This window comes from Eriocheir sinensis, unplaced genomic scaffold (assembly GCF_024679095.1).
Source record: "Eriocheir sinensis breed Jianghai 21 unplaced genomic scaffold, ASM2467909v1 Scaffold754, whole genome shotgun sequence".
Taxonomy (NCBI): domain Eukaryota; kingdom Metazoa; phylum Arthropoda; class Malacostraca; order Decapoda; family Varunidae; genus Eriocheir; species Eriocheir sinensis.
Window position 1 is genome coordinate 147,501 of NW_026112114.1, and position 27,500 is coordinate 175,000.

The 27,500-nt window shown below is 43.3% G+C and overlaps 1 protein-coding gene across 1 annotated transcript in view; it reads left to right on the forward strand.

Annotated features, from left to right (window-relative positions):
* The window catches only part of LOC126994246 (ribosomal protein S6 kinase 2 beta-like), a 155,019-nt gene extending 129,810 nt beyond the window's left edge, over nt 1–25,209 (forward strand). The window contains exons 5-13 of the mRNA XM_050853530.1: nt 3,382–3,549; nt 7,462–7,568; nt 8,869–9,001; nt 11,805–11,964; nt 13,757–13,918; nt 18,031–18,176; nt 19,891–20,109; nt 23,483–23,641; nt 24,951–25,209. Of these exons, the coding sequence (XP_050709487.1) occupies nt 3,382–3,549; nt 7,462–7,568; nt 8,869–9,001; nt 11,805–11,964; nt 13,757–13,918; nt 18,031–18,176; nt 19,891–20,109; nt 23,483–23,641; nt 24,951–25,193 (1,497 nt within the window). The 3' untranslated portion in view covers nt 25,194–25,209. The remainder of the gene's footprint in view (nt 1–3,381; nt 3,550–7,461; nt 7,569–8,868; nt 9,002–11,804; nt 11,965–13,756; nt 13,919–18,030; nt 18,177–19,890; nt 20,110–23,482; nt 23,642–24,950) is intronic.
* Nucleotides 25,210–27,500: the final 2,291 nt, after the last annotated feature.

The following is a 27,500-nucleotide window of genomic DNA, read 5'->3' on the forward strand; positions in this document are numbered from 1 at the left end:
TGTGTTCGTTGGGTGGAGTCAGATGCGTCAGAATTTCTGGGATTTAGTTTAGTCTAGTGCAGGGGTTCTGATCTGGGGTGCATTTGCACTTTTCAGAAGTGCAATGGGTCTGAGAGGTAACCACCACTGTACAATACATGAGTGTTGTAATCACATCCAAATTGCACAGTGTCATTTTTATTTTATTTTTCAATTTCCCACTCATTTCAGTCAGTAAAACTTATTTAAAATTGCCATCATCCAGTCTACACATCCAGATTCATTATATAAATAGTGTCCTCAATATTGCACCAGTTTCATCGTTTTTTTATCCATAAATTTTTAGGGGTACTGCAGATCTATAAAATGCCCAAGGGTGTAAGGAAGGCTGAAGATTGAGAACTCCTGGTCTAGTGGGTTGGGTTGGGTTTAGTTTAGTGGGTTAGGTTTTGTGGTTAGGTTTGACCTGCTAGATTAGGTGAGGTTAGGTTGGAAGCTTGACCCTGGCAGATGGCTGACCCTTTCTGCACCACTGAACCTGAAGCACCCTGCTGACCAAAGGCTTTCCGTGGAGTTTTGGACATTCCAGGGTAGCTTTATGATACAGGTGGTATTATTACCCTTCTTCATGCCATGAACCTAAAGAAGCTTATGCATTTGACAAAACTTTCTGCATAGGAATTGTGGTCATTTTCAGGAATAGTTTTTATGACCCTGGTGAGTATTTTTGACCAACACTTCTGCACCAGGAACCTAAAAAGAAACATGCATTTTGAAGCAAGAGCTTTTCATTAGGAGGTTTGGACATTTCCAGGAGGTAGTTTTATGACACCTGGTGAGCGTTTCAACCTTATGCCACAGGCCCAAAGAAACACATATTTGACATAGTTTTGTTGCTATATTAAATAGAGGTAAGGTTAGGTGCAGGATCAGTGGCAGTAGCACACATCACTGAGGCGTGCACTGAACTTTGTGAGGTAGAGGCAGAAGACCACCAGGAAGGCCAAGGAAGATGTGGAGAAGAATTGGCGGAGGAAGATATGAGGAGAAGCTGAACATCACCCAGGAGAAATAAGCTGGACCGGCGGCAACTTGATGGAGAACCATCGTCTGCCAACCACCGCCAGAGGGAATAAATGGACGTCAAGCGATGATGATGATGATGAGTGATGATGATGATGATGATAGCAGCAAACCAGACCAAATTTGGCGGCTTTAGCGCGCTTAACGGTAATGAATTTGTGGCTTTACCGATGTAACAGCGGCGGAGCCGTTGTGACACCATATGTGATGATGGGCCAAATTTTGTGGCTTTACCATTAACCAGCAGTGATGGGTAAATTCGGCGGCTACATGTATGGCCAATGAATGAAATTTGTGTGGCTTTACCGTTAACAACCTTGATGATACCGTTGTCAGCTACCGCTGTGATGACAGATACCAAATTGGCGAAGCTGCGTCTTGGCAGTGATAGAGCCAAATTTGTGGCTTTACCGTGTATGTGATAAGGCCAAATTTGACGGCTTTACCGTCTTGTGACAGACCAAATTGGCTTTACCGTGTAACTGATGATGGGCCAAATTTGTGGCTTTACCGTAGCCAAACAGTAAACAGGCCAAATTTGGCAGAAGCACTGCCATGTAGCGATGGAGCCAAATTTGTGGCTTTACCGTTAGCAGTGACAGGCCATATTTTTTATGATATAAGCCCCAAAATAGATGATGCATAAACTGATCACAGAAATACTTTGATACTGTTATGAATGGTTTGTGTAGTGATTTTCCTCATTTTTCTCGCATTTCTCATATTGATCCACGCAGCTACTGGGTTAAAAAAGTATGGGTGTGTAGTTGTGTGTACTGATAATCTTGGAATACATGGAATCCATAGAATACCCAGGAATACATCTTCCATCTTCATAAAGTTTCTACAGAATACAATCTCTTCTTTGTTAGAATCAACTTTTAACTAATATTTTTTTTGTAGAATTGATTTTATGGAATTTCTAAATTACTCATGATACCCACACGGTCATTTCATAGCATCAAACTTATAACACAAACACAGAATCGCATCCCCTCACATCCTCAACCTTTCAGTGCCAACCAACCCTGTATCTTTTTGCGTGCTTTTGCTTAACAATTTTTACCATTTTTTTCTGCTGTTTATTTTTTCTCGTTCTCATACACACACACACACACACACACACACACACACACACACACACACACACACACACACACACACACACACACACACACACCGCATTACAGTCGCATCCCCTCACATCCCTCAACCTTTCAATGTCCTAACCAACCCCTGTGTCTCACATAATTAACTTTTTACCAACAATTTTTAATCATTTTTCTCCTCAGTTTTGTATTTCTCGACTACAACACACACACACACACACACACACACACACACACACACACACGTACAGAATAAAATCCCCTCTACATCTCTCAGCACCTAGTGTGTAAACCAACCCTGTATCTTTTATAATTAACATTTTACTCACCAATTTCTAACATTTTTTCTGCTGTTTGATTTTTTCTCAACCTAAAACACACACACACACACACACACACACACACACACATGTACAGAATCGCATCCTCACATCCCTCAACACAATGTGTAACCAACCTATTATCTCTTTTTATAATTAACTTTTACTAACAATGTTCTAATCATTTTCTCCTCAGTTTTATTATTTCTCGACCTATTACACACACACACACACACACACACACACACACACACACACACACACACATGTACAGAAATGCATCCCCTCACACATCCCTCAGCAACCTTTCAGTGTGCTGAAAACCAAGCCTGTCTCTTTTATAATTAACTTTTTACCACCAATGTTCTACTATTTTTCTTAACTGTTTTATTTTCTCCTTCAATACACAACACACACACACACACTACCACACACATAATACAGAAATCCCATCCCCTCATCCTGTACCCTATCAATATGTAACCAAACCTGTATCTTTTTATAATTGAAGCTTTTACTTGTAACAATTTTTACCATTTTCTGCTGTTATATTTATTTTCTGTGTCCTTACACACACACACACACACACACACACACACACACACACACACACACACACACACACACACATGTACAAAATCGCATCACCTCACACATCCCTCAGCGCTTTCATGTGTAACCAACCTGTGTCTCTTTTATAATTGACTTTTTACTCAACAATTTCTACCATTTTCTGCTGTTTATTTTCTCGGCTTCAACCTTTACCTACACACACACACACGTGGAGATGCATCCCTACACATCCTCAACCCTTGTACCTATCTAACAACCCTGTCTCTTTTTTAATTAACGTTTTACTGATCCAATTTTTACCATTTCCTCCCTTGCAGGGCTTTGAGCAGAGTCTGCGGACCAAGCCGGGGCACGAATATCACAGCATGCGTGAACCATCCCTTTGTGGTGAGGCTGCACCTCGCCTATTTTCAGACCGAGGTGGCCTGTGCCTCATCCTGGACTTCCTGAGGGGAGACCTCTTCACTCGGCTGTCCAGGGAGTCAGCGAGGAGGAAGGAGAGATGATGAGTTAAATGGAGAAATGAGGAAATGAAACTTAAGGAAATGAGGAAGGAAGAGTTTGAATGGAGGAGGAGGAGGAGGTGGAGGAGGAGGAGAATGATGATAGGAAGATACAAGGAAGAAGATAATAGGAAGTAATGGAAGGAAGGAGAAAAGAGGAGGAGGAGGAGGAGGAGATAGAATAGAGAAACAGAGAGAGAGAAAGGAGGAGGAGGAGGAGGATAAGAAGAGGAAAGATGGAAGAAGGAAGGAGATGTTAAAGAAAGAAAGATATAGAGGAAGAAAAGAGAGAGAGGATGAATTAAGAGGAGGAGGAGGAGGATTAGGAGGAAGAAGAAGAAGAGAAGGAGGTGGAGGAAGAAGAGGAGGAGGAGGAGGAGGATCTTCATGTCAATCTCTCTATCTCTCATTATCTTCTCCTTTCTTTTATTCCTCTTCTTCCTTTCTCCTCTTCCTTATTTCCTCTTTTTTCCTTCTTCCTCATTTATCACATTCTCTCTCTCTCTCTCTCTCTCTCTCTCTCTCTCTCTCTCTCTCTCTCTCTCTCTCTCTCTCTCTCTCTCTCTCTCTCTCTCTCTCTCTCTCTCTCTCTCTCTCTCTCTCTCTCTCTCTCTCTCTCTCTCTCTCTCTCTCTCTCTCTCTCTCTCTCTCTCTCTCACACATGAAGTTCCTCTCAATATTAATGTCTTCTTCTTCTTCTTCTTCTTCTTCTTCTTCTTCATGTGGTTCCTCCTTCTTCTTCTTCTTCTTTTCTCGCTTTATCATATCTTTACTTTTATTTGCCCTTTTTCCATTCACTACTTACATTAGCCTCCCTCTTCCTCCTCTTCTCTTCCTCTTCCTCTTCTTCCTCTTCCTCTTCTCTCTTCTTCCTCTTCTTAGCCAATTTCCTCCTATTCTCCTGCTTCTTCTCTTTATCGTATCTTCCTTCTCTTCTTCCTTCTAGCCACATCAACCTCCTGTCTCTTCTTATATATCCTCCTCCTCCTCCTCTCTTCCTTCTTCCTCTTCCTTACATTGCTGCTTATCTGAATGGTCTGTAATTGAACCCTATGCGTGTCCTTTCATATCTGCAACAGTTACACCCTTTTACCTATATATGGCTTCTGTGGCTGTCTGATGTGGCTGTTTGATGTCTGTGTGTGTGTGTGTGTGTGTGTGTGTGTGTCTGTGTCTGTGTGTGTGTGTGTGTCTGTGTGTGTGTCTGTGTCTGTGTTGTGTGTGTGTGTGTGTTTAATTCGCGTTTTCTTCCTCTTTCTCAATTTCTGCTTCTCTTCCTTGTTTTTTCTCTCCATTCCCCTCTTTTTTTATTTACTTGTCTTATGTTTCTTCTTTCTTTCTTCTTTTGGATTTCATGGTAAGTTATCTTGTCTTCCTCTGCTAACTTCCTCCTTTCTTGTTATCTTTGTTTTTTCTTCCTTTTGTTTTGATCTCGTTTTGCTTGATGTCTTGTTCCTGTTCTTTTTTTCTTTATCCTTCTCTTTTATTTTCTCTTCTCCTTCCTTCCTTCTGTTTCTTTCCTCCTCTTCTTCTTTTCTTTCTCTATTTCTTTCATTTCTATTTCTTCATTCTTTGTGGCTGTTCTTTCTCCTCTCCTCCTCCTCCTCCTCCTCCTCCTCCTCTTCCTCCTCCAACCTCTCTCTTAATGTATGATATGTTCACTTTTCTCTTTCTTGTATCTCTTCCTCTCTCCTCTCCTCCTCCTCTCCTTCCTCCTCCATCACTAGTCTCTCTCTTGGTATCTTATAGAATATTCCTTTTCTGCCTCTTCTCTTCTTGCTTATCTCTTCCTCTCTCCTCCTCCTCCTCCTCCTCCTCTCTCCTCTTTTCTCCATCCTCTCTCCTTAGCTATCTTGCAGATGAATTTCTTTCTTCTTCTCTTCTTTGTATCTCTTCCTCTCTCCTCATATCTCCTCCTCCTCCTCCTCCTCCCTCCTCTCCTTCTCTCCATCTCTCTCTTAGTATCTTGCATGATAACTTCACTTTTCTCTTCCTGCCTTATCTTCCTCTCTCTCCTCCTCCTCCTCCGCCTCCTCCTCCTCCCTCATCCTCTCTCTGCGTGAAATATCTTATGAGTATGTTTCCTTTTCTCTTTCTAACTTGCCTTCTTCCTCTCTTCCTCTCTCTCCTCCTCCTCCTCCCTCTCCTCCTCTCCATCTCTCTCTGTATCTTATCAGATATTCCTTTTCTCTTCTCTTCTTGTATCTTCCTCTCTCCTCCTCCTCCTCTCCTCCCTCCTATATCTTCCTCCCTCCATCCTCTCTCTTAGTCCTCCTGGAATATTCTTTTTCTCTTCTGTATCCCTGAATGTTCTTATCTCTTCTCTCTCTCCTCTCCTCCTCCTCCTCCTCCTCCTCCTCTATCTCTCCTCCAGTCTCTCTTAGTCCTCTTATAGAATATTCCTTTTCCTCTTCTCTTCTTGCTCTTCTCTCTCCTCCTCCTCCTCCTCCTCCTCCTCCTCTCCCCCCACTCCTCCATCCTCTCTCTTAGTATCTTGCTGATATGTTCCTTTCTTCTTTTACCTTTAGCATCTTTCTATCTCTCCTCCTCCTCTCCTCCTCCTCTCCTCTCCTCTCCTCCATCACTCTCTCTTCAGTATCTTATAGAATGTTCCCTTTTCTCTTTCTCTCTTCTTGTATCTTATCTCTCCCTCTCCTCTCCTCCTCCTCTCCTCCTCTTCCTCCTCCATCCTCTCTCTTGGTATCTGTAAGATGTTCCTTTTCTCTTCCTTCTTCTTGCTATCTCTTCCTCTCTCCTCTCTCCTCCTCCCTCCCTCCTCCCTCCTCTCTTCCTCCTGTCATCCTCTCTCTGCAGCTATACTTATGAGAGCTCCTTCTTTCTCTTCTCTTCTTGTCTCTTCTCTCTCCTCCTCCTCCTCCTCCTCTCTCCTCCTCTTCCCTCTCCATCCTCTCTTAGCCATCTTATAATGTTCCTTTTCTCTTCTCTTCTCTTGTGCTATCTCTTCCTCCTCTCCTCCTTCCTCTCTCTCTCCTGCCTCATTCCTCCGTCTCTGTATCCTGGGCTCTTCCTTAGTATCTTCCGCATGAATGTTCTTTCTTCTCTTCTTGCTGCTCTCTTCCTCTCTCTCCTCCTCCTCCTCCTCCTCTTCCTCTCATCCTCTTCTCCTCCTGTCCTCTCTCTTATGCCATCTTATAATATATTTCCTTTTCTCTTCTCTTCTTGTATCTCTTCCTCTACTCCTCCTCCTCCTCCTCCTCTCTCTTCCTCCTCCATCCTCTCTCTTAGTATCTTACCAGATATGTTCCTTTCTCTTCCTTCTCTTCTTGTGTCTCTTCACACTTCTCTTCCTCTCCTCCTCCTCCTCCTCCTCCTCCTCTTCCTCCTCCATCCTCTCTCTTAGTATCTTATGAATGTTCCTTTTCTCTTTTCTTGTATCTCTTCCTCTCTCCTCCTCCTCCTCCTCCTCTTCCTCCTCCATCCTCTCTCTTAGTATCTTATGAATGTTCCTTTTCTCTTCTCTTCTTGTATCTCTTCCTCTCTCCTCCTCCTCCTCCTCCTCCTCCTCTTCCTCCTCCATCCTCTCTCTTAGTATCTTATGAATGTTCCTTTTCTCTTCTCTTCTTGTATCTCTTCCTCTCTCCTCCTCCTCCTCCTCCTCCTCCTAATGCCTGGTAGCTTGGTGTTCACTCTCCCTCTCTCTTTCCTCTCTCTTTCCTCTCCCTCCTATCCATTCTGTTTCTCTCCCTTGCCGCACTCTTTCCTCCCTCATCCCTCCTGATACTCCCTCCTGACACACCCACTCTCCCTCTCTCTTCCCTCTCCCTCCTATCCATTCTATTTCTCTCCCTTGCCACACTCTTCCCTCCCTCATCCCGCCTGATACTCCCTCCTGACACCTGCTCTTCCTCGCACTAATCCCCCGTCCCCCCACAGATCATGTTCACCGAGGAGGACGTCAAGTTCTACCTGGCAGAGTTGGCGCTGGCTCTCGACCACCTACACTCCGTTGGGGTCATCTACCGGGACCTCAAGCCGGAGAAGTGAGTCTGATTTTTTTTTTTTTTTTTTTTTTTTTTTTTTGGTTATAGGATGGTAAAAAAAAAGGAGTTCAAAGTGTGAGGTTAGGGGCTTCGTGGTGCAGTGGTTAGCTTTTCAGCTCTGTCAAGAGAGCCGGGTTCGATTCAGGCGGGTGGAAAAATTTGGGTGGCTTTTCCGATACCCTACGCCCCTGTCCACCCAGCAGTGAATGGGTACCGGGTATTAATCGGGGGTTGTGTCCCGTCTCCTGGGATCTGTTCCCTTCTCCTATAGTTCCTTCCCCTCCTATCTCTCTCCGGCATATGACCACGGATGTTGTGCAGACTAAACGAAACTTTCCAACTTCAAAGAGTGAGGGAGCAATAGGAAAAGGGAAAAAGAATATGAAAAAGGAGAATGAAGGAGAAAAAGAGTTGCGAGAAAGATGTGTAGATGAAAGAGAAGGAGACAGGAGTATGTATGTTGTTTCCAGCTTTAATCCAGTAAATCATAATCTGTTACTTGTAGACAGAAATGAGTGCCATTCTGGGCCTGTTTATCTTCCTTGAATACGTAGACTTAATGTTCTGTTCGGTTTGGTTAAATATTTATATGTTACTTGCTGTGGGGAGGAGTTGGCCGTGATCCTTTGCATTCAGTTGCTTCATTAGTCCAGTAGTAAAGGTAAAGTTTGGTGCACATGCCATAGCTGTGCACGGCCTCGGTGCTCAACTCCGTCACACTGGCCCTTGAGCCTGTGGTGGGTAATAACCACAGGGCCAGGGTGGTCACCACAGTCTACCTTCCCCAGCTTTCTCCAGGTATATACCCAGTCATCCACCGGCCCAAAAGTGATCATGACCCGCTGGATGAGGTCTGCACTACTGCCCGAACTGGGATTCAAACCCAGGGCTGTGGATTTGTAGCTAGGTGTCATAACCACTGCACCACGGATATATAAAGGGGTTCCGTGGTGCAGTGGTTGCTACTCAACTCTGTCGAGAGAGCCTGGGTTTGATTCCCAGTGAGTCAGGAAAAACTTGGCGGCTTTTCCGATGCCCTCGCCCCTGTCCACCCAGCAGTGAATGGTAACAGATGTGTCGGGGTTGTGTAGCGTCTCCTGGGCTCTGTTCCCTTCTACTATAATTCCTTCCCCATCCTGTCTCTCTCCAGCACATGACCACAGATGTTGCACCGACTAAACGAAACTTTCCAACTTTCCAGCCACGGAGATATATAATTCAGTAGGCTGTGATCTGTTGCCCATCAGCACAGAGTAATGGCTCTCCACACTTCATGCCACACCACTCATGTACATCCCAGCCTCACCTTGCCCTTCACCCTGCAGCATCCTCCTGGGCGCAGGCCACATCTCACTAATGGACTTTGGGCTGTACAAGGGCTGGAGGACCAAGGCCTACAGCTTCTCGGCACCGTGGAGTACATGGCGCCGGTGGTGAACATGGCAGCCACAACACTGCCCAGCTGACTGGTGGTCCTTTGGGTGCTGCTGGTGAGTGGGGAGGGTGAGGGGGTGGGTGATTGTGTTGTTGTTATGGGGGTGAAGGGTGATCTTGTGAAGGTTGTTTAGGTTAGATTAGGTTAGGTTTGTTAGGTTAGGTTAGGTTAGGGGTGAGGGGGTAGGGTGATGGGGGGAGGGGGAGGTGAAGTATGAGGGGGGGAAGGGTGCTTGTGTTGTTGTTATGGGGTGAAGGGTGTTTAGGTTAGTTGAGTTAGGTTGGGGGTGAGGAGGGTGGGGTGAGAGGGGGAAGGGTGCTTGTGTTGTTGTTATGGGGTGAGGGTGTGAAGTATGAGGGAGGGAAAGGGTGCTTATGTTGTTATGGGGGGTGAAGGGGGATCTTGTGAAGGGTGTTTAGGCTAGTTAGGTTAGGTTAGGGGTGAGGGATTAGGGTGATGGGTGAAGGGGGGAGGTGAAGTATGAGGGAGAGAAGGGTGATTGTGTTGTTGTTATGGGGGGTGAAGGGTGATCTTGTGAAGGTTAGGTGAGATAGGTTATGGTTTAGGGAGTAGGGTGATGGGGGGAGGGGTGTGTGAAGTATGAGGGAGGGGTATGAGGGAGGGAGGGTGCTTATGTTGTCATGGGGTGAAGGGTGATCTTGTGAAGGGTGTTTAGGCTAGTTAGGTTAGGTTAGGGGTGAGGGATTAGGGTGATGGGTGAAGGGGGGAGGTGAAGTATGAGGGAGAGAAGGGTGATTGTGTTGTTATGGGGTGAAGGGTGATGGGGGGGAGGGAAGGGAGCGGGCTATTCCCTTCATATATCTTCAAGCTTGAGATAGCAATGGGATGTTCTCTTTTATATCTTATCTTCATCTTTCATTTTCTGTTCCTTTCCTTAACATCAACATTACCTTAACATTATCTTAACATCAATACATCAGCAGCATAAACTCCCTTCTTATCAGCTCCGGTTAAGGTGGGTTATAAATCATTCACCCATATCTTGCTTCCTACTTTATGAAGAACTTTTGTCTGGCCTCACATGCCTTCTATTAACCTTCAAGCCTCCTGGAGATTGTGGGAAAGAATGTGGAGATCAGTGAAAATGGGGAAATGTGATGAAAGTGTGGAAGCCGAGGGACAAGGGACCTTCAAGCCTCCTGGAGAATGTGGGAAAGAATGTGGAGATCAGTGAAAATGGGGAAATGTGATGAAATGTATGGAAGCTGAGGGACAAGGGGTCGAGCGGAGCTAAGGCCGGCATTTTTAAGACGCTCCTGCCGCTCACATCATCAATCTCCAAAGACCGAAAATGATGTTAATAGCGTTGTGATTAATGTTATTTCCACGTTCATGTTACAGAAGCTTTGTCACGCTACCACCAGGGTCAGAGAACTACCCCTGGAAATGCCCAAACTACCCGTGAAAGCGTTGTCAAAGTTGTGTTCTCGGGCTTTTGGAAGGTATAACTATATGCCCCAGTAGGATGCTGATATATATTTCACCTGTCCCTTAGTGAGCCTGAGGGGTGAAGGGGACAAACCCCCACACACAAAAAACATGAACACTCCTTCTCACATCAACTATTTCTAGAGGTCAAAGAGATCAATCGGGTTCTAATGAGTGTTTCTTTGGGTTCACGGTACAGAGGAAGGGTCACACTACCACCAGGGTGTAAACTACCCCTAAAGCCCAAACAAATGTGTTTCTTAGGTTCACGGTACAGAGGAAAAGCCTACCACCAGGGTCATACCCAAATGCCCACAACTTCTGAAAGCCTTGCCAAATGTGTTTCTTAGGTTCACGAGAGGGAAGGCCACACTACACAGGGTCATAAAACTACCTGGAAAAGCCCAAAACTTCTGTGAAAGCCTTGCCAAATGTGTTTCTTAGGTTCACAGTACAGAGGAAGGTCACACTACCACCAGGGTCATAAAACTACCCTGGGCCCAAAACTTCTATGAGCCTTGCCAAATATGTTTCTTAGGTTCACAGGTACACACACTACCACCAGGGTCATAAACAGCTTCTGAAAGCCTTACAAATGTGTTTAGGTTCAGTACAGGAAAGGTCCTCTACCACCAGGGTCATAAAACTACGCTAAAAAGCCCACACCTTGCCAAATGTGTTTCTTAGGTTCACGGTACAGAGGAAGGGTCACACTACCACCAGGGTCATAAAACTACCCCTGGAAAAGCCCAAAACTTCTATGAAAGCCTTGCCAAATGTGTTTCTAAGGTTCACGGTACAGAGGAAGGGTCACACTACCACCAGGGTCATAAAACTATGCCTGGAAAAGCCCAAAACCTCTATGAAAGCCTTGCCAAATGTGTTTCTTAGTTTCACGGTACAGAGGAAGGGTCACACTACCACCAGGGTCATAAAACTACCCCTGGAAAAGCCCAAAACTTCTGTGAAAGCCTTGCCAAATGTGTTTCTTAGGTTCACGGTACAGAGGAAGGGTCACACTACCACCAGGGTCATAAAACTACCCCTGGAAATGCCCACAACTTATACGAAAGCCTTGTGAATTATGTGAACTTGGCCGACGAAATGTTTTGAAATACGACTTAATGGTTCCCACACACATTTCATGGCGATTTTTACACTTGTTTTGATCTCTACATTATCTCCTTTAATTTTCTAGAAGCTTTGAAGATTAGTAAATGATATATATGACAACAAAAGACCAATTAGCTAAGGTGGAATTGAGATATTGGTGCGTTAATAATACCAGCCTTCACCTCACCTCCCCTAACATCAGCATCCCTTCCCCTAACACCCCTCCCTCCACCCTCCAGTTTGAGATGCTGACGGGTGCGCTGCCCTTCCAAGGCGCCAACCGGAAGGAGACCATGAACCTGATCCTGAAGGCCAAGCTGGGCATGCCACCATATCTCAGCCCGAGGCTGTCCCTCCTCGAGCGCTCTTCAGAGAACCCGGCAAACAGGCTTGGTGCAGGTGGGTGGGGCAGACGCTTGCTTGTGTTATTGTTTTTGAACTTGTAAGAGGGAAGTAGTAGAAGGAATTTAGTTGTGTTTTGTTTTAGTGGTGTTTTTTTTATAGTTTTTCACCTGTAGAGGAATTTTAGAAGAAGGGATGTAATTGTTTTGTTTTAGTGGTGTTTTTTTATAGTTTTTCACCTGTAGAGGAATTTCAGAAGAAGGGATGTAATTGGTTTGTTTTAGTGGTGTTTTTTTATAGTTTTTCACCAGTAGAGGAATTTCAGAAGAAGGGATGTAATTGTTTTGTTTTAGTGGTGTTTTTTTATAGTTTTTCACCAGTAGAATTTCAGAAGAAGGGATGTAATTGTTTTGTTTTAGTGGTGTTTTTTTATAGTTTTTCACCAGTAGAGGAATTTTAGAAGAAGGGATGTGATTCTGTTTTGTTTTAGTGGTGTTTTTTTTTATAGTTTTTCACCAGTAGAGGAATTTTAGAAGAAGGGATGTGATACTGTTTTGTTTTGGTGGTGTTTTTTTATAGTTTTTCACCTGTAGAGGAATTTCAGAAGGGATGTAATTCTGTTTTGTTTTAGTGGTGTTTTTTTTATAGTTTTTCACCTGTAGAGGAATTTCAGAAGGGATGTGATTCTGTTTTGTTTTAGTGGATAGGTAAATTTTGATCCTGTTGTACGAGGGTGTATCTGTGTTTCCGTCGGTTCACCTGAGTCTGAAGTCTGCATTATTGCGCAACGACAACCTGCAGCCACACAGCATCTCCGATTTCGTGAATAATGAGTGCTGGCCTACGTGTAGTAAATTTTATTCCCCTCTTCTGTCATGTGGATTATTTACTTTACTTGAAACACTTGACAACTTTATCTGTTTTGGAAATTAAATATTTTCCAAATGTTCCACCGGGGACGTAAACCCCGGCCCTGGAGGCTGAGTCAAGGGAATGAAGGCCTTTTAGGAGTCTTTTGCTGCATCTTGGGACCATTACATTTTTGCTTACCTTAACTTTACCCAACTTTACTTAACTTTATAATATTAATGCTGAAGATAATTATAAGTTTAACCCGTTCACTACAGCCGGGCCAAAACAGCGCCCCACACCGTACCCGGGATCGCTGCGCGCGCCAAATTTCAAATGTCACTATTGAATATAACAAGTTTTCAGCCATAAATTCAACTTAATCATCATGTATTATATATGAAAACATGCAGAATTAAATGGTGCACATAAAGAAACATAAATTAATTGATAACTTTGAGATGTAAGCATAAATATAGAGACAAAATAACTCATATATTGGCTAAAGGGAGCCAGGACACAGTATGCACGTCCTGGGATATGGTACGGGGCACGCCAGGACGCAGTATACGCATCCTCGTGTTGAAGGGTTAACAGATAGGAGGAGGAAGAGGAGGAAGACAGTGATGCTAAAGATGACGATGAGTTAGGAAAAAGTGGAACATTAGAGGGAAAGTAATAACAAAGACAATAACAAGAACAACAAAGAGAAGAAGGAGTAAAGGCAGAGCAACAGAAAAACAGTGACATTAAAATAGAATAACTTTTGCACCTTCCTAACAGCCCCAACACTAACGGTACCTCTGACAACAACAACATCAACAGTAATTCCCTCCACCCCGCCAGGCACCTTCCTAACAGCCCCAACACTAACTACCTCTGACAACAACAACAACAACAGTAATTCCCTCCACCCCGCCAGGCACCTTCCTAACAGCCCCAACACTAACACTACCTCTGACAACAACAACAACAACAGTAATTCCCTCCACCCCGCCAGGCACCGAGGGCGTGGAGGAGCTCAAGCGCCACCCATTCTTCGCCTCCATCGACTGGGACAAGCTGTACGCCAAGCAGATCGAGCCGCCCTTTAAGCCGGCCGTCTCCAAGGCTGACGACACCTTCTACTTTGACCAGGAGTTCACCACGCGCACCCCCAGAGGTAAGCACCCCATCCCTCACCCCTGTTGCAGCCTCCCCCATTGATTCCTCTGTTTTCATAAACATAAGAACATAAGAACGCAGGAGTCTGCAAGAGGCGATGAACCTGTGAGGCAGCTTCAACGACCCTAAGCTCCGTGTATCTAACCCCACCTAATATAGCTGTCTGTCATTTATCTAGTCTACTTTTGAATGTGACAATTGTATTGGCACTCACCACATGACTTCTTCAGCCTTCCACTCATCCACCACCCTGTTAGTAAAGCAATTTTTGCCTATGTCCTGTTGAATCTTTGGTTATCCAGTTTTAAACCCGTTACTTACGTGTCCTACCGGTTCTCTTACCAACAAAACCTTATGAATGTCTCCCTTATTAAAGCCCTTCATCCATTTATAAACCTCGATCATGTCCACGCACCCTTCCTTTCTAGAGAATGCAAGTTTAACTGTTTGAGTCTTTCCTCGTATGGCAAGTTTCTCAACCCTGAATCATCTTAGTCATCCTCCTCTGCACCGATTCTAACATTTTGATATCCATTCTATAGTAGGGTGACCAGAACTGAACCGCATAGTCAAGATGAGGTCCTAATGCTAAATATAGTTTGAGAAGACTTGGGCTTCTGTTGCTTGCAGCTCCTTGAAATAAATCCCAGTACCCTATTAGCTCGATTTCTAGCTTGAATGCATTGTGCCCTTGGACGGAATCAGAGCTCACTAAGACCCCTAAATCCCTCTCACTTCCAGACCTACTTATGAGTGTCATTTAAGCAATAGTTATGTGAGGGTTCATTCCTACACTCAGAATACTGCACTTCCCTACATTGAACTCCATCTGCCATTTATCCATGCCCATCATATAATCTGTTGAGTTCACCTTGGAGAATACTGGCGTCTGATCGACTCAATTACTCTACCGATCTTGATCATCTACAAATTTTACTAACATCACTACTAATTCCTGTGTCTAAGTCATTGATATAAATAATAAACAAAGTGGACCTAATACCGAACCTTGTGGGACCCCACTCGTAACACATCCCCAGTCAGATCTTTTACCATTGATTTGCACTCTTTGCTTCCTATTGCTAAAGCCACGCCTTGACCCCAGTTCAAAACTTTCCCTCTACTCCGTGAGCCTGTAATTTAAGCAACAGTGAATTGGTGAGGAACTTTGTCAAGCTTTACTAAAATCAAGATAGATTACATCATAATTTTCATCTCTGTCAACCGCCTCAAATGCTTTGTTGTAGAAGGACAAGAGATTGGTGGCATGACCTACCTTTGTGAACCCATGCTGCGAGTCGTGAATTAAGCTATGTTTCTCTAAATGCTCCCGAATGACCTGGCTATTATGGACTCCAACATCTTCCTATAACCGATGTTAAGCTAATTGGGCGATAGTTTGAAGCAACTGACCTGTCCCCTTTTAAAAATCGGCGTCATTAGCTACTTTCCATAGGCTCATTACATAGCCAGTATTTACCGACATCTTAAAAGATGTCTAGTTGAGTCACTGATTCCTCACCTAGCTCCTTAATACCCTCGGAAATATCCGTCAGGACCTGGCGACTTGTTCTTCTTAAGCTTATCTATCTCATCCTGAACTACTTGCCTGGTATGATTATATCCCTCAATTTATCATGTCCAGCCTCGTATTAATCTGAACTCTTTCCGGTATAGTCAGGCCGATCCTCCTGTGTGAATACTGAAAAGGTGATGGTTCAACAATGTGCTCATATTTTCGTAATTTTCTACTAGCTCCCCTGTGTTTGATTTCAGCGGTCCAATTTTCTCCCGTGTTTTCCTTCTCTTTCTTTTTTTTAATTCTTTATCTTCTTGTCTTCTGTTACTTTGCTGTGTTCCAGTGTATTCAAAACCCTTCCTCTGTGTCTCAACATATGTCCCTCTCACCTAACACCCTTCCTCTGTCTCTCAACTCCAATTTCCTTCCTCTAACACCCTTCTCCTGTCTCTTAACATATGTCCCTCTCACCTAACACCCTTCCTCTGTCCCTCAACTCCAATTTCCTTCCTCTAACACCCTTCTTCTGTCTCTTAACATATGTCCCCCACTAACCTTCCTCTGTCCCTCAACTTAATTTCTGCCCCAGACCCTTCCTCTGTCTCTCTAGCATATGTCCTCCCTGCTTGCCTTCCCTCTGTCCCTCTGCTCAATTACCTTCCTCCCTAACCCTTCTTCTGCCTCTTAACATATGTCCCTCTTCACAACACCCCACTTCTGTCTCAACTCCAATTGCAACTTCCCATGCCTTCCTCTGATACTCAACTCCAGTTTCCTTCCTCTAACACATTCTTCTGCCTCTTAACATATGTCCCTCTCTAACACCTTCTGTCTCTCAACTCAATTTCCTTCCTCTAACACCTTCTTCTGCTGTCTTAACGCCTTCCCTCTCACCTTTGCCTTCCTCATCCCTCCTTCCATTCCTTCCTCCTTGCCTTCTTCTGTCTCTTAACTCCATTCTCTACCACATAACACCATTCTTCTGTCTCTTAACTCCATCCATTATGTACGAAATTCCATTCTCACGACATAGACTCCATTCTCAACCCTTCCTCGATCTTCCCTTTTCATTCTTTACCTACTAATTTCCTTAAGCCTCGTTCACACTGTGCCGAATCTGGGGCTCGACAACCCAGCGACTCAGGGTATACGAGGTCTTGGGTGTGAAATCTTGATGTGGAAGGGTCGCATATGGTTGGAAAGACTATGTGCGATTTTATGAGACATTTTTGCTTCCTACATCAGCTATTTCTAAAGGTCAAAGAGGGGGTCAGTCGGGTTCTAATGAGTGCTCCTTCAGGTTCACGGTACAGAGGAAGGGTCACACTACCACCAGGGTCATAAAACTATTCCTGGAAATGCCCCCAAATGTGTTTCTTAGGTTCATGGTACAGAGGAAGGGTCACACTACCACCAGGGTCATAAAACTATTCCTGGAAATGCCCACAACTTCTATGAAAGCCTTGCCAAATGTGTTTCTTAGGTTCACGGTACAGAGGAAGGGTCACACTACCACCAGGGTCATAAAACTATTCCTGGAAATGCCCACAACTTCTATGAAAGCCTTGCCAAATGTGTTTCTTAGGTTCACGGTACAGAGGAAGGATCAAACTACCACTAGGGTCATAAAACTATTCCTGGAAATGCCCACAACTCCTACGAAAGCCTTGTCAAATAGGTGTTCTTGGGCGACGAAATGTCTTATATACGACCCAATGTGCGACCCTTTCATATCAACATTTCAAACCCAAGACCTCGTGTTCCTGGAGTCGCTGGGTTGTCGTCGCCCAGAGTCAGGGCAGCATGAACGGGGCTTTACTTGTGACACTGACCCCATTCTCCATCCTTCTGTTTCCCCATTCTCCTCCCTTCTTCTATTTCCCTATTCTATTCTTTACCCATTATTCCCTTCCTTACAACACAAGACTCCATTCCTCTCTCAACATCAGTCTGTACCCCAACTTCTTTTCTATCCACTTAACTCCTTTTCGCTCCACCTAACCCCATTCTTCTGTGACTCAATTCCCTTCCCTGGTCACTCACTCCACCTAACCCCATTCTTCTGTGACTCAATTCCCTTCCCTGGTCACTTGCTCCACCTAACCCCATTCTTCTGTCCCCCAATTCCCTTCCCTGGTCACTTGCTCCACCTAACCCCATTCTTCTGTGACTCAATTCCCTTCCCTGGTCACTCGCTCCACCTAACCCCATTCTTCTGTGACTCAATTCCCTTCCCTGGTCACTCGCTCCACCTAACCCCATTCTTCTGTGACACAAAACCCTTCCCTGGTCCTTTCATCCCACTAACCCCATTCTTCTGTCCCCAACTCCTTCCCTGGTCTTTCACAGCTCCACCTAACCCCATTCTTCTGTCCCCCAACTCCCTTCCCTGGTCACTCGCTCCACCTAACCCCATTCTTCTGTCCCCCAACTCCCTTCCCTGGTCACTCGCTCCACCTAACCCCATTCTTCTGTCCCCCAACTCCCTTCCTTTTCCCTAACTCCCTTCTCTGGTCACTCTCCCCCCTCAACCCCATTCTTCTGTCCCCCAACTCCCTGCCCCTCCCTCTAATCCCCTTCCCTGGCCACAGACTCGCCCGGGGTGCCGCCCAGTGCCAATGCGACGCAGATGTTCAAGGGGTTTAGCTTTGTGGCGCCCTTCTTGCTGGAGGACCAGGTGGACGGGATGGAGATGACCCCCACGCACACCACCGAGAAGAACACGTCGCTTAGCAAGGTGTGTGTGTGTGTGTGTGTTTTTATATAACAAAGGAGACAGCTCAAGGGCACAAAAAAAAAAGGAAACAATAATAAAAAAAAGCCCGCTACTCGCTGCTCCTATAAATGTGTGTGTGTGTGTGTGTGTGTGTTGGGGGTGACTGGTGGTACTTTTATTGTTTTATTAAGCTTACCAGGTGTGTAATTTAACCTGTTAAAGAAAAGAGAGGATCATAATTTCTCCCAAGTGTTCTGTCAGTATGTAGGATGTGTATTTTTTATTTATTTATTTATTTTTTTTAGAGTTGAAGATTGTTAGTTTTGATTTTCGTTTTGGATTTTTTTTTTATTGTTTTATTTTTATTCTTTTTTGGAGAGTAACTGTGCTAGTGTTCTGTGTTCATATTTTTTGTTTTTGTGTTCAGAAGGAGAGTGCATTCTTATTTTTATTAATCTTTTGTTGTTTATCTTTGGGAGATGCGTATTCTATTTTTTGTTTTTGTGTTTAGAAGGAGAGAGTGTTCTTGTTTTTATCAATCTTTTGTTGTTTATCTTTGGGAGATGTGTATTCTTTTTTTTGTTTTTGTGTTTAGAAGGAGAGAGTGTTCTTGTTTTTATCAATCTTTTGTTTATCTTTGGGAGATGCGTATTCTATTTTTTGTTTTCTCTCACCTTTTCCGTGCAGTAAGACACAATATTATAGACACAACAACAACAACAACAACAACAACAACAACAAAAGAAAGAAGAAAAAAGAAAAGTAAAACAAAACAAACATTGCACGGATAAACAAACAGTTAGAGAACAAAACACACAAATTAATAAAACAATGAGGAATAAGGAAATGAATCACACCTATTTTTTTTCTATGACTATTTTATCACAAATACTTTATTGTTTTACTTTTCCTCTATTTCTTTATTTTATTACTTTATTTCTATGACTATATATAAAGCACAAAAACACACAAATTAATAAAACAATGAGAAATAAGACAATGAATCACACCTTACTTTTTCTCTTTTTTTTTCTATGACTATTTTATCACAAATACTTTATTGTTTTACTTTTTCTCTATTTCTTTATTTTATGACTTTATTTCTATGACTATACCTGACACCTTCCGCCCCCTTCCTGCGTCTCTCGGGGGCTTCGTGGTGCAGTGGTTAGCACACTCGGCTCACAATCGAGAGAGCCCGGGTTCGATTCCTGGGTGGAGTGGAAAAATTTGGGCAGCTTTTCCGATACCCTACGCCCCTGTCCACCCAGCAGTGAATGGGTACCAGGTATTAATCGGGGGTTGTGTCCTGTCTCCTGGGGTCTGTTCCTTTCTATAATTCCTTCCCCCTCCTGTCTCTCTCCGGCGTATGACCACAGATGTTGCGCCGACTAAACAAAACTTTCCTTTCCTTTCCTGTCTCTCTCTGGCATATGACCACAGATGTTGCGCCGACTAAACAAAACTTTCCTTTCCTTTCCTGTCTCTCTCCGGCATATGACCACAGATGTTGCGCCGACTAAACGAAACTTTCCAACCTCTCCTGTCTCTCTCCGGCATATGACCACAGATGTTGCGCCGACTAAATGAAACTTTCCAACCTCTCCTGTCTCTCTCCGGCATATGACTACAGATGTTGCGCCGACTAAACAAAACTTTCCAACTTTTCCTGTCTCTCTCCGGCATATGACCACAGATGTTGCGCCAACTAAACGAAACTTTCCAACTTTTCCAGCGTCTCTCCGGGGTCAAACCAAACAGCATACACGACGAGTACGACCTGTCCGAGGAGGTTGGCCGAGGGAGCTACAGTATCTGCCGGCGCTGCGTCCACAAGGGCACGAGGCAGGAGTACGCGGTGAAGGTCATTCCCAAGAAGACACGTGACTGCCAGGAGGAGATTGAGATACTTTACCGCTACGGACACCACTCCAATATCATATCGCTGAGAGACGTAAGTGTGGGTGGGTGTGTGTGTGTGTGTGTGTGTGTGTGTGTGTGTGTGTGTGTGTCGTGGAGGTATTGATGCCCATTAACCCGGGAACGCAAACCTTCAGTTTTTGTCACACATACACAAACCTGGGGTGTAGCTAACCCCATTTTCGGATCGAGAAAAAACACGTTTCCTTTCAAACAATTGTATTTTTGAAAAATTCCACAGAAATTAGCCTCCTTCCTCTTCATTTTGGTTGTTAAAGTTACTTGACTCACTAAATTCTTCTGGTCTAAAAAAAAATAATGGAAAAATACTGAAATTTCAAGTTTTCCCAAAAATTCGAGATAAAAATTCAAATTAAATAAAAAAAATTTCTTTAAAGAAACAGGTACCAAAAACACATACCTGGGGTGGTATGCACCCCAGCATATCATAAAGTGGGTGTCATGCACCCCATAACACTTATGGCACATAGTACAAAAACACTAACGTGGGGCGTGCTGCACCGAAAAAAGAATAACATCAACAACAGAAGGGCACCAACACACATGCACACCACTCCAGAGCAACCTTCGACTAACTCCGGCAGTAAGGATCTGAAGAGCACACTTGGACTAATGCAGGATAAGCTGAATTGCCAATGTTTTTTTTTTTTGTGGGGTGGACAGCACCCCAGGTTTGTGTTCCCGGGTTAAGAGGGAGCCTGATCTCACAACACCTGACACCTGGTCGTAAAAATGACAGCTTGGGTGGATTCACTTAATTGGGCTGATGTCAACTCCACCAATTCTACCTCCATGGTGTGTGTGTGGGTGTGTGTCTTTGCAGAGAGATGTAAGTGTGTGTTTTGTGTTGTGTGTGTTGTGTGTGTGTGGATGTGATTGTGTGTGTGTGTGTGTGTGTGTGTGTGTGTGGATGTGATTGTGTGTGTGTGTGTGTGTGTGTGTGTGTGTGTGTGTGTGTGTGTGTGTGTGTGGATGTGATTGTGTGTGTGTGTGTGTGTGTGTGTGTGTGTGTGGTTGTGTGTGTGTGTGTGTGTGTGTGTGTGTGTGTGTGTGTGTGTGTGTGTGTGTGTGTGGATACCATTTCTCATAGGACATCAAAATTATATTACTATCGAACGTAACTTTTGTTCTCTTAAGGATTTTAGTGTTTATTAAAGATATAAACAGAGGAAAAGAAGATTGCATTACCCATTGCTCATACTATTGCATTACTATTGGGAGCTTAAAGTTAATATAGGCAGTGATGCTAAATATATATCCAGTAGAAGTTGCTGGTCAAACCGTATGTTAGATAAAAGTGTATATTCCATGTCTTGTTGGATAGCCAGGTGATCTTTGCTGACCAGGCGCAGGTGTGTGAGGATGATGAGTTTGTGTATGTCAGTAACTTGGCAGGTGTTTGAGGTTACCTGGAAATAGGGAAAGTGAGCCCATCGGTTGTTGAGTCTAGCAGCCATATCTCATTGCCTTACCTGGTTTGTTGTACCTCACAGGTGTAGAAGGAAGTTGTTTTTGTTTGTATTTTTAAAGCAGGTGTATAATTTCTTGCCTGTTGATATGAAAACGAGAGCACCATGTTCTGTGTTCAGTGCTTTACCTGAATTGTATAGAGACCTGTTTTTTTGTCTCATTAAACTCAGTTGGTTTGTCTTTATAATGATATATAGGAAAAGTGAGACCTATTACCTGTTCAAATCAGAGACCTATTACCTGTTCAAATCAGAGACCTATTACCTGTTCAAATCAGAGACCTATTACCTGTTCAAATCAGAGACCTATTACCTGTTCAAATCAGAGACCTATTACCTGTTCAAATCAGAGACCTATTACCTGTTCAAATCAGAGACCTATTACCTGTTCAAATCAGAGACCTATTACCTGTTCAAATCAGAGACCTATTACCTGTTCAAATCAGAGACCTATTACCTGTTCAAATCAGAGACCTATTACCTGTTCAAATCAGAGACCTATTACCTGTTCAAATCAGAGACCTATTACCTGTTCAAATCAGAGACCTATTACCTGTTCAAATCAGAGACCTATTACCTGTTCAAATCAGAGACCTATTACCTGTTCAAATCAGAGACCTATTACCTGTTCAAATGAGAGACCTATTACCTGTTCAAATCAGAGACCTATTACCTGTTCAAATCAGAGACCTATTACCTGTTCAAATCAAGCATCAACATTCACGTATCATAAATTCGCACCTTTTTTGTTCTATTCAACCCTTTCACGCACCATAACACGATTCCCGTCAAAACAGAATCGTCTACATCAGCTTTTGACTCGAATCGCGTCAAAAACTTTAAAAAATTCGCCAAAAATCTTTCAGAAGCGCGTTAATTTTTTTGCGTCAAAGATCCGAGCTCGACCTATTAAATAAACTAATTGTCAACTCTCGTGCCTTGGATGTGAAGTGATAATTGCCTGTGGTTTAGTTGCCTCTCATTTGGCTGCCTGTGAGTGTGAGCGTCGTCCCTTTATTTTTTTTTCAATTTTTTTTATTTTTTAGAGTTGGTAAATTTCGCTATTTATTTGCATTTCTTGATAATTTTTTTCTTTCATGAGGCAGAATAAAATCTTCCAAAACCAGCGATATATAATAATGCCAGGAAAAAGAATACTCGTGGGTGAAAAAAAGAATACTCGGTGAAAAAAAGAATACTCGTGGGTGAAAAAAAGAATACTCGTGGGTGAAAAAAAGAATACTCGTGGGTGAAATCGATAACATGATAAAACTTTCCCCCGCACAGCCAGGCCATTCCACGAGGCCCGCTAGGGAGCCCCAGACGGATATCACAGTGGAAAGAGAACCTTATTAAACTTTTGGTGCGTGAAAGGGTTAAGCTTGGCAGATTTTTATCATTACCTGTTTATGGGGAAGATATGTCCACCATTTTCTGTGTTAGCTTGGTGGTGTCTTCAGGTAGGAAATCCGCAGTCATGGGGTTGATGGTGACAGTAATGATATCTGTGTTGGGTTGTGTTTATGTGATTAGCGTGTGTTTGTACGTCGCAAGAGACTGTCCAGCACCATTCTTGGATATCTCGTTTCTCTCTAACTCAAAATATGTGTTGTTACTGCCTCTGTGTTGTGTTGTGCGATGTGTTTTTCATCTTGGCGGTGAAGTAGATTGAATTATTGTCTCATTTATTTTCTCTTTTAGGAGCAATGAGTAACGAGCTTTTTTTTTCACATTTGTTTCCTTTTTTTATGCCCTTGAACGGACGCTTGACCATCCCACCATTCTTAGCCCACTTCAAACGCACCACCTTTAAAAAGTAACTCTTAAAAATATGTAACTCTTCTGCTGTAAAAAAATAAAAATAAATGAATGAATAAATAAAATAAAATAGCTTACCTGGTCTCTCGTCTTCGGCAGGTGTACGAGGATGACTCCCACGTGTACCTGGTGATGGAGCTGATGCAGGGCGGGGAGCTGCTCGACAAGATCCTGCGCCAAAAGTTCTTCTCCGAGCGCGAGGCGTCGGCCGTGCTGCTGACGCTGACCAACGCCGTGCAGTACCTCCACCAGAACGGGGTGTGTAGGGGTGACGGGGGGGTGGTGTGGGGGGGGTTAGGATAGGGGACTTGGTGGGGGCTGTTTTTTAGTGTCTTTTCTCTGTGTTCTGTCTTTTGTTCCTGTTTTTTTTCCTGTTGTTTTCCTGTTTTCCTGTTTTCTTGTTTTTTTGTTTTTGTTTTCCTGTTTTCCTGTTGTTTTCCTGTTTTCTTGTTTTTTTTTGTTTTCTGTTTTCATGTTGTTTTCCTGTTTTCCTATTGTTTTCCTGTTGTTTTCCTGTTTTCCTGTTGTTTTCCTGTTTTCCTATTGTTTTTTCTGTGGGCTGTTTCTTAGTATCTCTGTTTTCTGTCTTTTGTTCCTGTTGTTTTCCTTTGTTCTGTTTTCCTGTTGTTTTCCTGTTTTTTGTGGGGTCTGTTTCTTTGTATCTCTCTTTGTTTTCTGTCTTTTGTTCCTGTTGTTTTCCTGTTGTTGTCCTGTTTTCCTGTTGTTTTCTGTCTATTGTTCCTGTTTTCTGTCTTTTGTTCCTGTTCTCTGTTTTTCTCTCTCATTCCTCTCTTATTCCTGTGTGTGTCTCCCTTTTCCTTCTCTTTCTCTCCATCTCTCTTCTCCATCCCTGTTATCATTCCTCTCTTATTCCTTTGTGTGTTTCCCTTTTCCTTCTCTTTCTCTCCATCTCTCTTCTCCATCCCTGTTATCATTCCTCTCTTATTCCTTTGTGTGTCTCCCTTTTCCTTCTCTTTCTCTCCATCTCTCTTCTCCATCCCTGTTATCATTCCTCTCTTATTCCTGTGTGTGTTTCCCTTTTCCTTCTCTTTCTCTCCATCTCTCTTCTCCATCCCTGTTATCATTCCTCTCTTATTCCTGTGTGTGTTTCCCTTTTCCTTCTCTCCATCTGTCTTTGCTATGCCTCTCCCTTTATTCTTGATGTTCGTCTAAGTTCAGTGGACCCTCGGTATAACAGACGCACTTATAACAGACTTTTGGCATTAACGGACTAAGTTCCGCCACAAATAGTCCGTTTTATCGAGGTTTTACTGCATATTTCTGGTCTCTCAATTTAGGAGCAGTAAGTAGCGGGCTTTTTTTTTTAATTATTGTTTTCTTATTTTTTTTACGCCCTTGCACTGTCTCTGCTGTAAAAAAGAAAAAAAAATTGCTTATATGATCATTCAAAAGTCTAACCTAACACCTCCTCCCCTTGCCCTCCACCCCTCTTTTATGATCATTCAAAACCCTAACCTAACCCCTCCTCCCCTTGCCCTCCACCCCTCTTTTAAGATCATTCAAAACCCTAACCTAACACCTCCTCCCCTTGCCCTCCACCCCTTAGGTCGTACATCGTGACCTCAAACCCTCCAACATCATGTACGCCGACATCTCCGGCAGCCCCGAGTCACTGAGGATATGTGACTTCGGGTTCGCCAAGCAGCTGCGCGCCGAGAACGGGCTCCTCATGACGCCCTGCTACACGGCGAACTTCGTGGCTCCGGAGGTCTTGAAGAGGCAGGGCTATGATGCGGCCTGTGATATCTGGAGCCTGGGAGTCCTGCTATACACCATGCTGGCCGGGTAAGTGTTGCCTGGGGTTTGTTGACGCTGATGAGTTGAACGGTAAAGCCGAGATTGTTCTTTTCTTTTTTGCTTTCTTTTTTGTTTTGGAATGAAAGAAAATAAAGATGAAAAGTGGATAACGAAGGAAGTACAGAGAGAGAGAAAGAATAGAGAAAAAGGAAGAAAGAAGAAGAAATTAGAGTGATATTAGAAGAGGAATTAAGACATTAGGGATAAAGGAGAGGAAAAGAAAGGAAGAACATAGAGAGAGAGAGAGAGAGAGAGAAAGAAAAGAGAAAAAGGAACAAAGAAGAACAAATTACAGTGATATTAGAAGAGGAATTAAGACATGAGGGATAAAGGAGAGGAAAAGAAAGGAAGAACATAGAATAGAGAACAAAGACAGAAAAGAAAGAAAGGAAGGAAACAGTTTTTATCTTACTTTACTGTTCCTTCTATGTCTTTTGCATGTCTGGTTATCGATGGGACTGTTTGGGTTTTGTTTGTTGACGTTGAGAAGTTGAAAGCTAAACTCGACACAGTTCTCCCTTAATTTTATCTTACTCTACTGTTACTTCTATGTCTTTTGTGTCTGTCTGGTTATTGATGGGACTGTTTGGGTTGTGTGTCGTTGATGCTGGCCGGGTGAGTGTTGCGTGGGGTGTGTTGACGGTGATGAGTTGAACGCTATAGACAATACGCTTCTCTTGTAATTCAATCTTTCTTTACTATTACTTTTTATGTCTTTAGTATCTATGTCTGGTTATTGATGGGACTTTGTGGGTTGTGTGTGTATGGTTGGTTGGTGTGTTCGTGTGTTACAAGAAACAGTTCACGCCAATGTTGCAAAATTGTCGTACTCAGCTTCTCATATTTCCCGATTTCCATCCCCAAAACTGTTTCCTTCCTTTCTTTCTTTTCTGTCTTTGTTCCCTATTCTATGTTCTTTCTTTCTTTTCCTCTCCTTTATTCCTCATGTTTTAATTCCTCTCTTCTAATATCACTTATTTTTTCTTCTTTGTTCCTTTTTCTCTCTCTCTCTCTCTCTCTCTCTCTCTCTCTCTCTCTCTCTCTCTCTCTCTCTCTCTCTCTCTCTCTCTCTCTCTCTCTCTCTCTCTCTCTCTCTCTCTCTCTCTCTCTCTCTCTCTCTCTCTCTGTACTTCCTTCGTTATCCACTTTTTATCTTTATTTTCTTTCATTCCAAAACAAAAAAGAAAGGAAAAAAGAAAAGAATAAAACAACAAAATTTTAAAACAATAGAAAAAAAGAAAAAAGAAATAAGAAAAAAAATCATGAGAGAGAGAGAGAGAGAGAGAGAGAGAGAGAGAGAGAGAGAGAGAGAGAGAGAGAGAGACCTTCACTCAACCATCAACTCCACGAGACTCATGAGAGGAATAGAAGAAGAAGAAGAAGAAGAAGAAGAAGAAGAGGAGGAGGAGGAGGAGGAGGAGGAGGAAGTTGACAAGAAGAATGATCTACCTCTAAAGCAAGAAGAAGAAGAAGAAGAAGAAGAAGAAGAAGAAGAAGAAGGAGAAAATAAAAATAAACAACATTAAATTCAACAACAACAACAACAACGAAAACAAACTAGGACAAGAACAAGAAGAAGAGGAGGAGGAGGAGGAGGAGGAGGAGGAGGAGGAAGAAGAAGAAGAGGAAGAGGAAGAGTAGTAAAACGACACCCAGAAGGATACAGATCTTCCCCTTGAGATACTAATTCTGGAAGAGGAGGAGGAGGAGGTAGAGGAGGAGGAGGAGGAGGAGGAGGAAAAGGAGGATAGGGGAAAGAGATATGGGTAGAGAAGGTTGTAGGAAGAGAAGGCAGAGGAGGAGGAGGAGGAAGGGAAGGAAGAAGAGGAGGAGGAGGAGGAGGAGGAGGAGGATAGGGGAAAGAGATATGGGAAGAGAAGGTTGTAGGAAGAGAAGGCAGAGAGGAGGAGGAGGAAGGGAAGGAAGAAGAGAAGGAGGAGAAGGAAGAAGAAGAAGAAGAAGAAGAAGAAGAAGAAGAAGAAGAAGAACTCACCCCCTCGATCCTCCTCCTCCTCCTCCTCCTCCTCCTCCTCCTCCTGACCTGAACTCTCTCCACGATTTTATTCTTTACGTCATTACAAAAAAAAAAAAAAATGCCTCCCTTTCCTACTTTTTTCTTTCTTTTTTTTTTCTTTTCTTTTCTTTATCTTTACCTTCTATCGACTCCTTTGTTTGTTTGTGCGTTTGTTCGCGTGTTTGTTTTTGTTTATTCTCAGGGCGACGTCGAAACTTGGCGAGGGAAAAAAAGAGAGAAAATGAGAAAATATAGAGAGAAAAGTTTTTGAGTCAAGTTTAATTT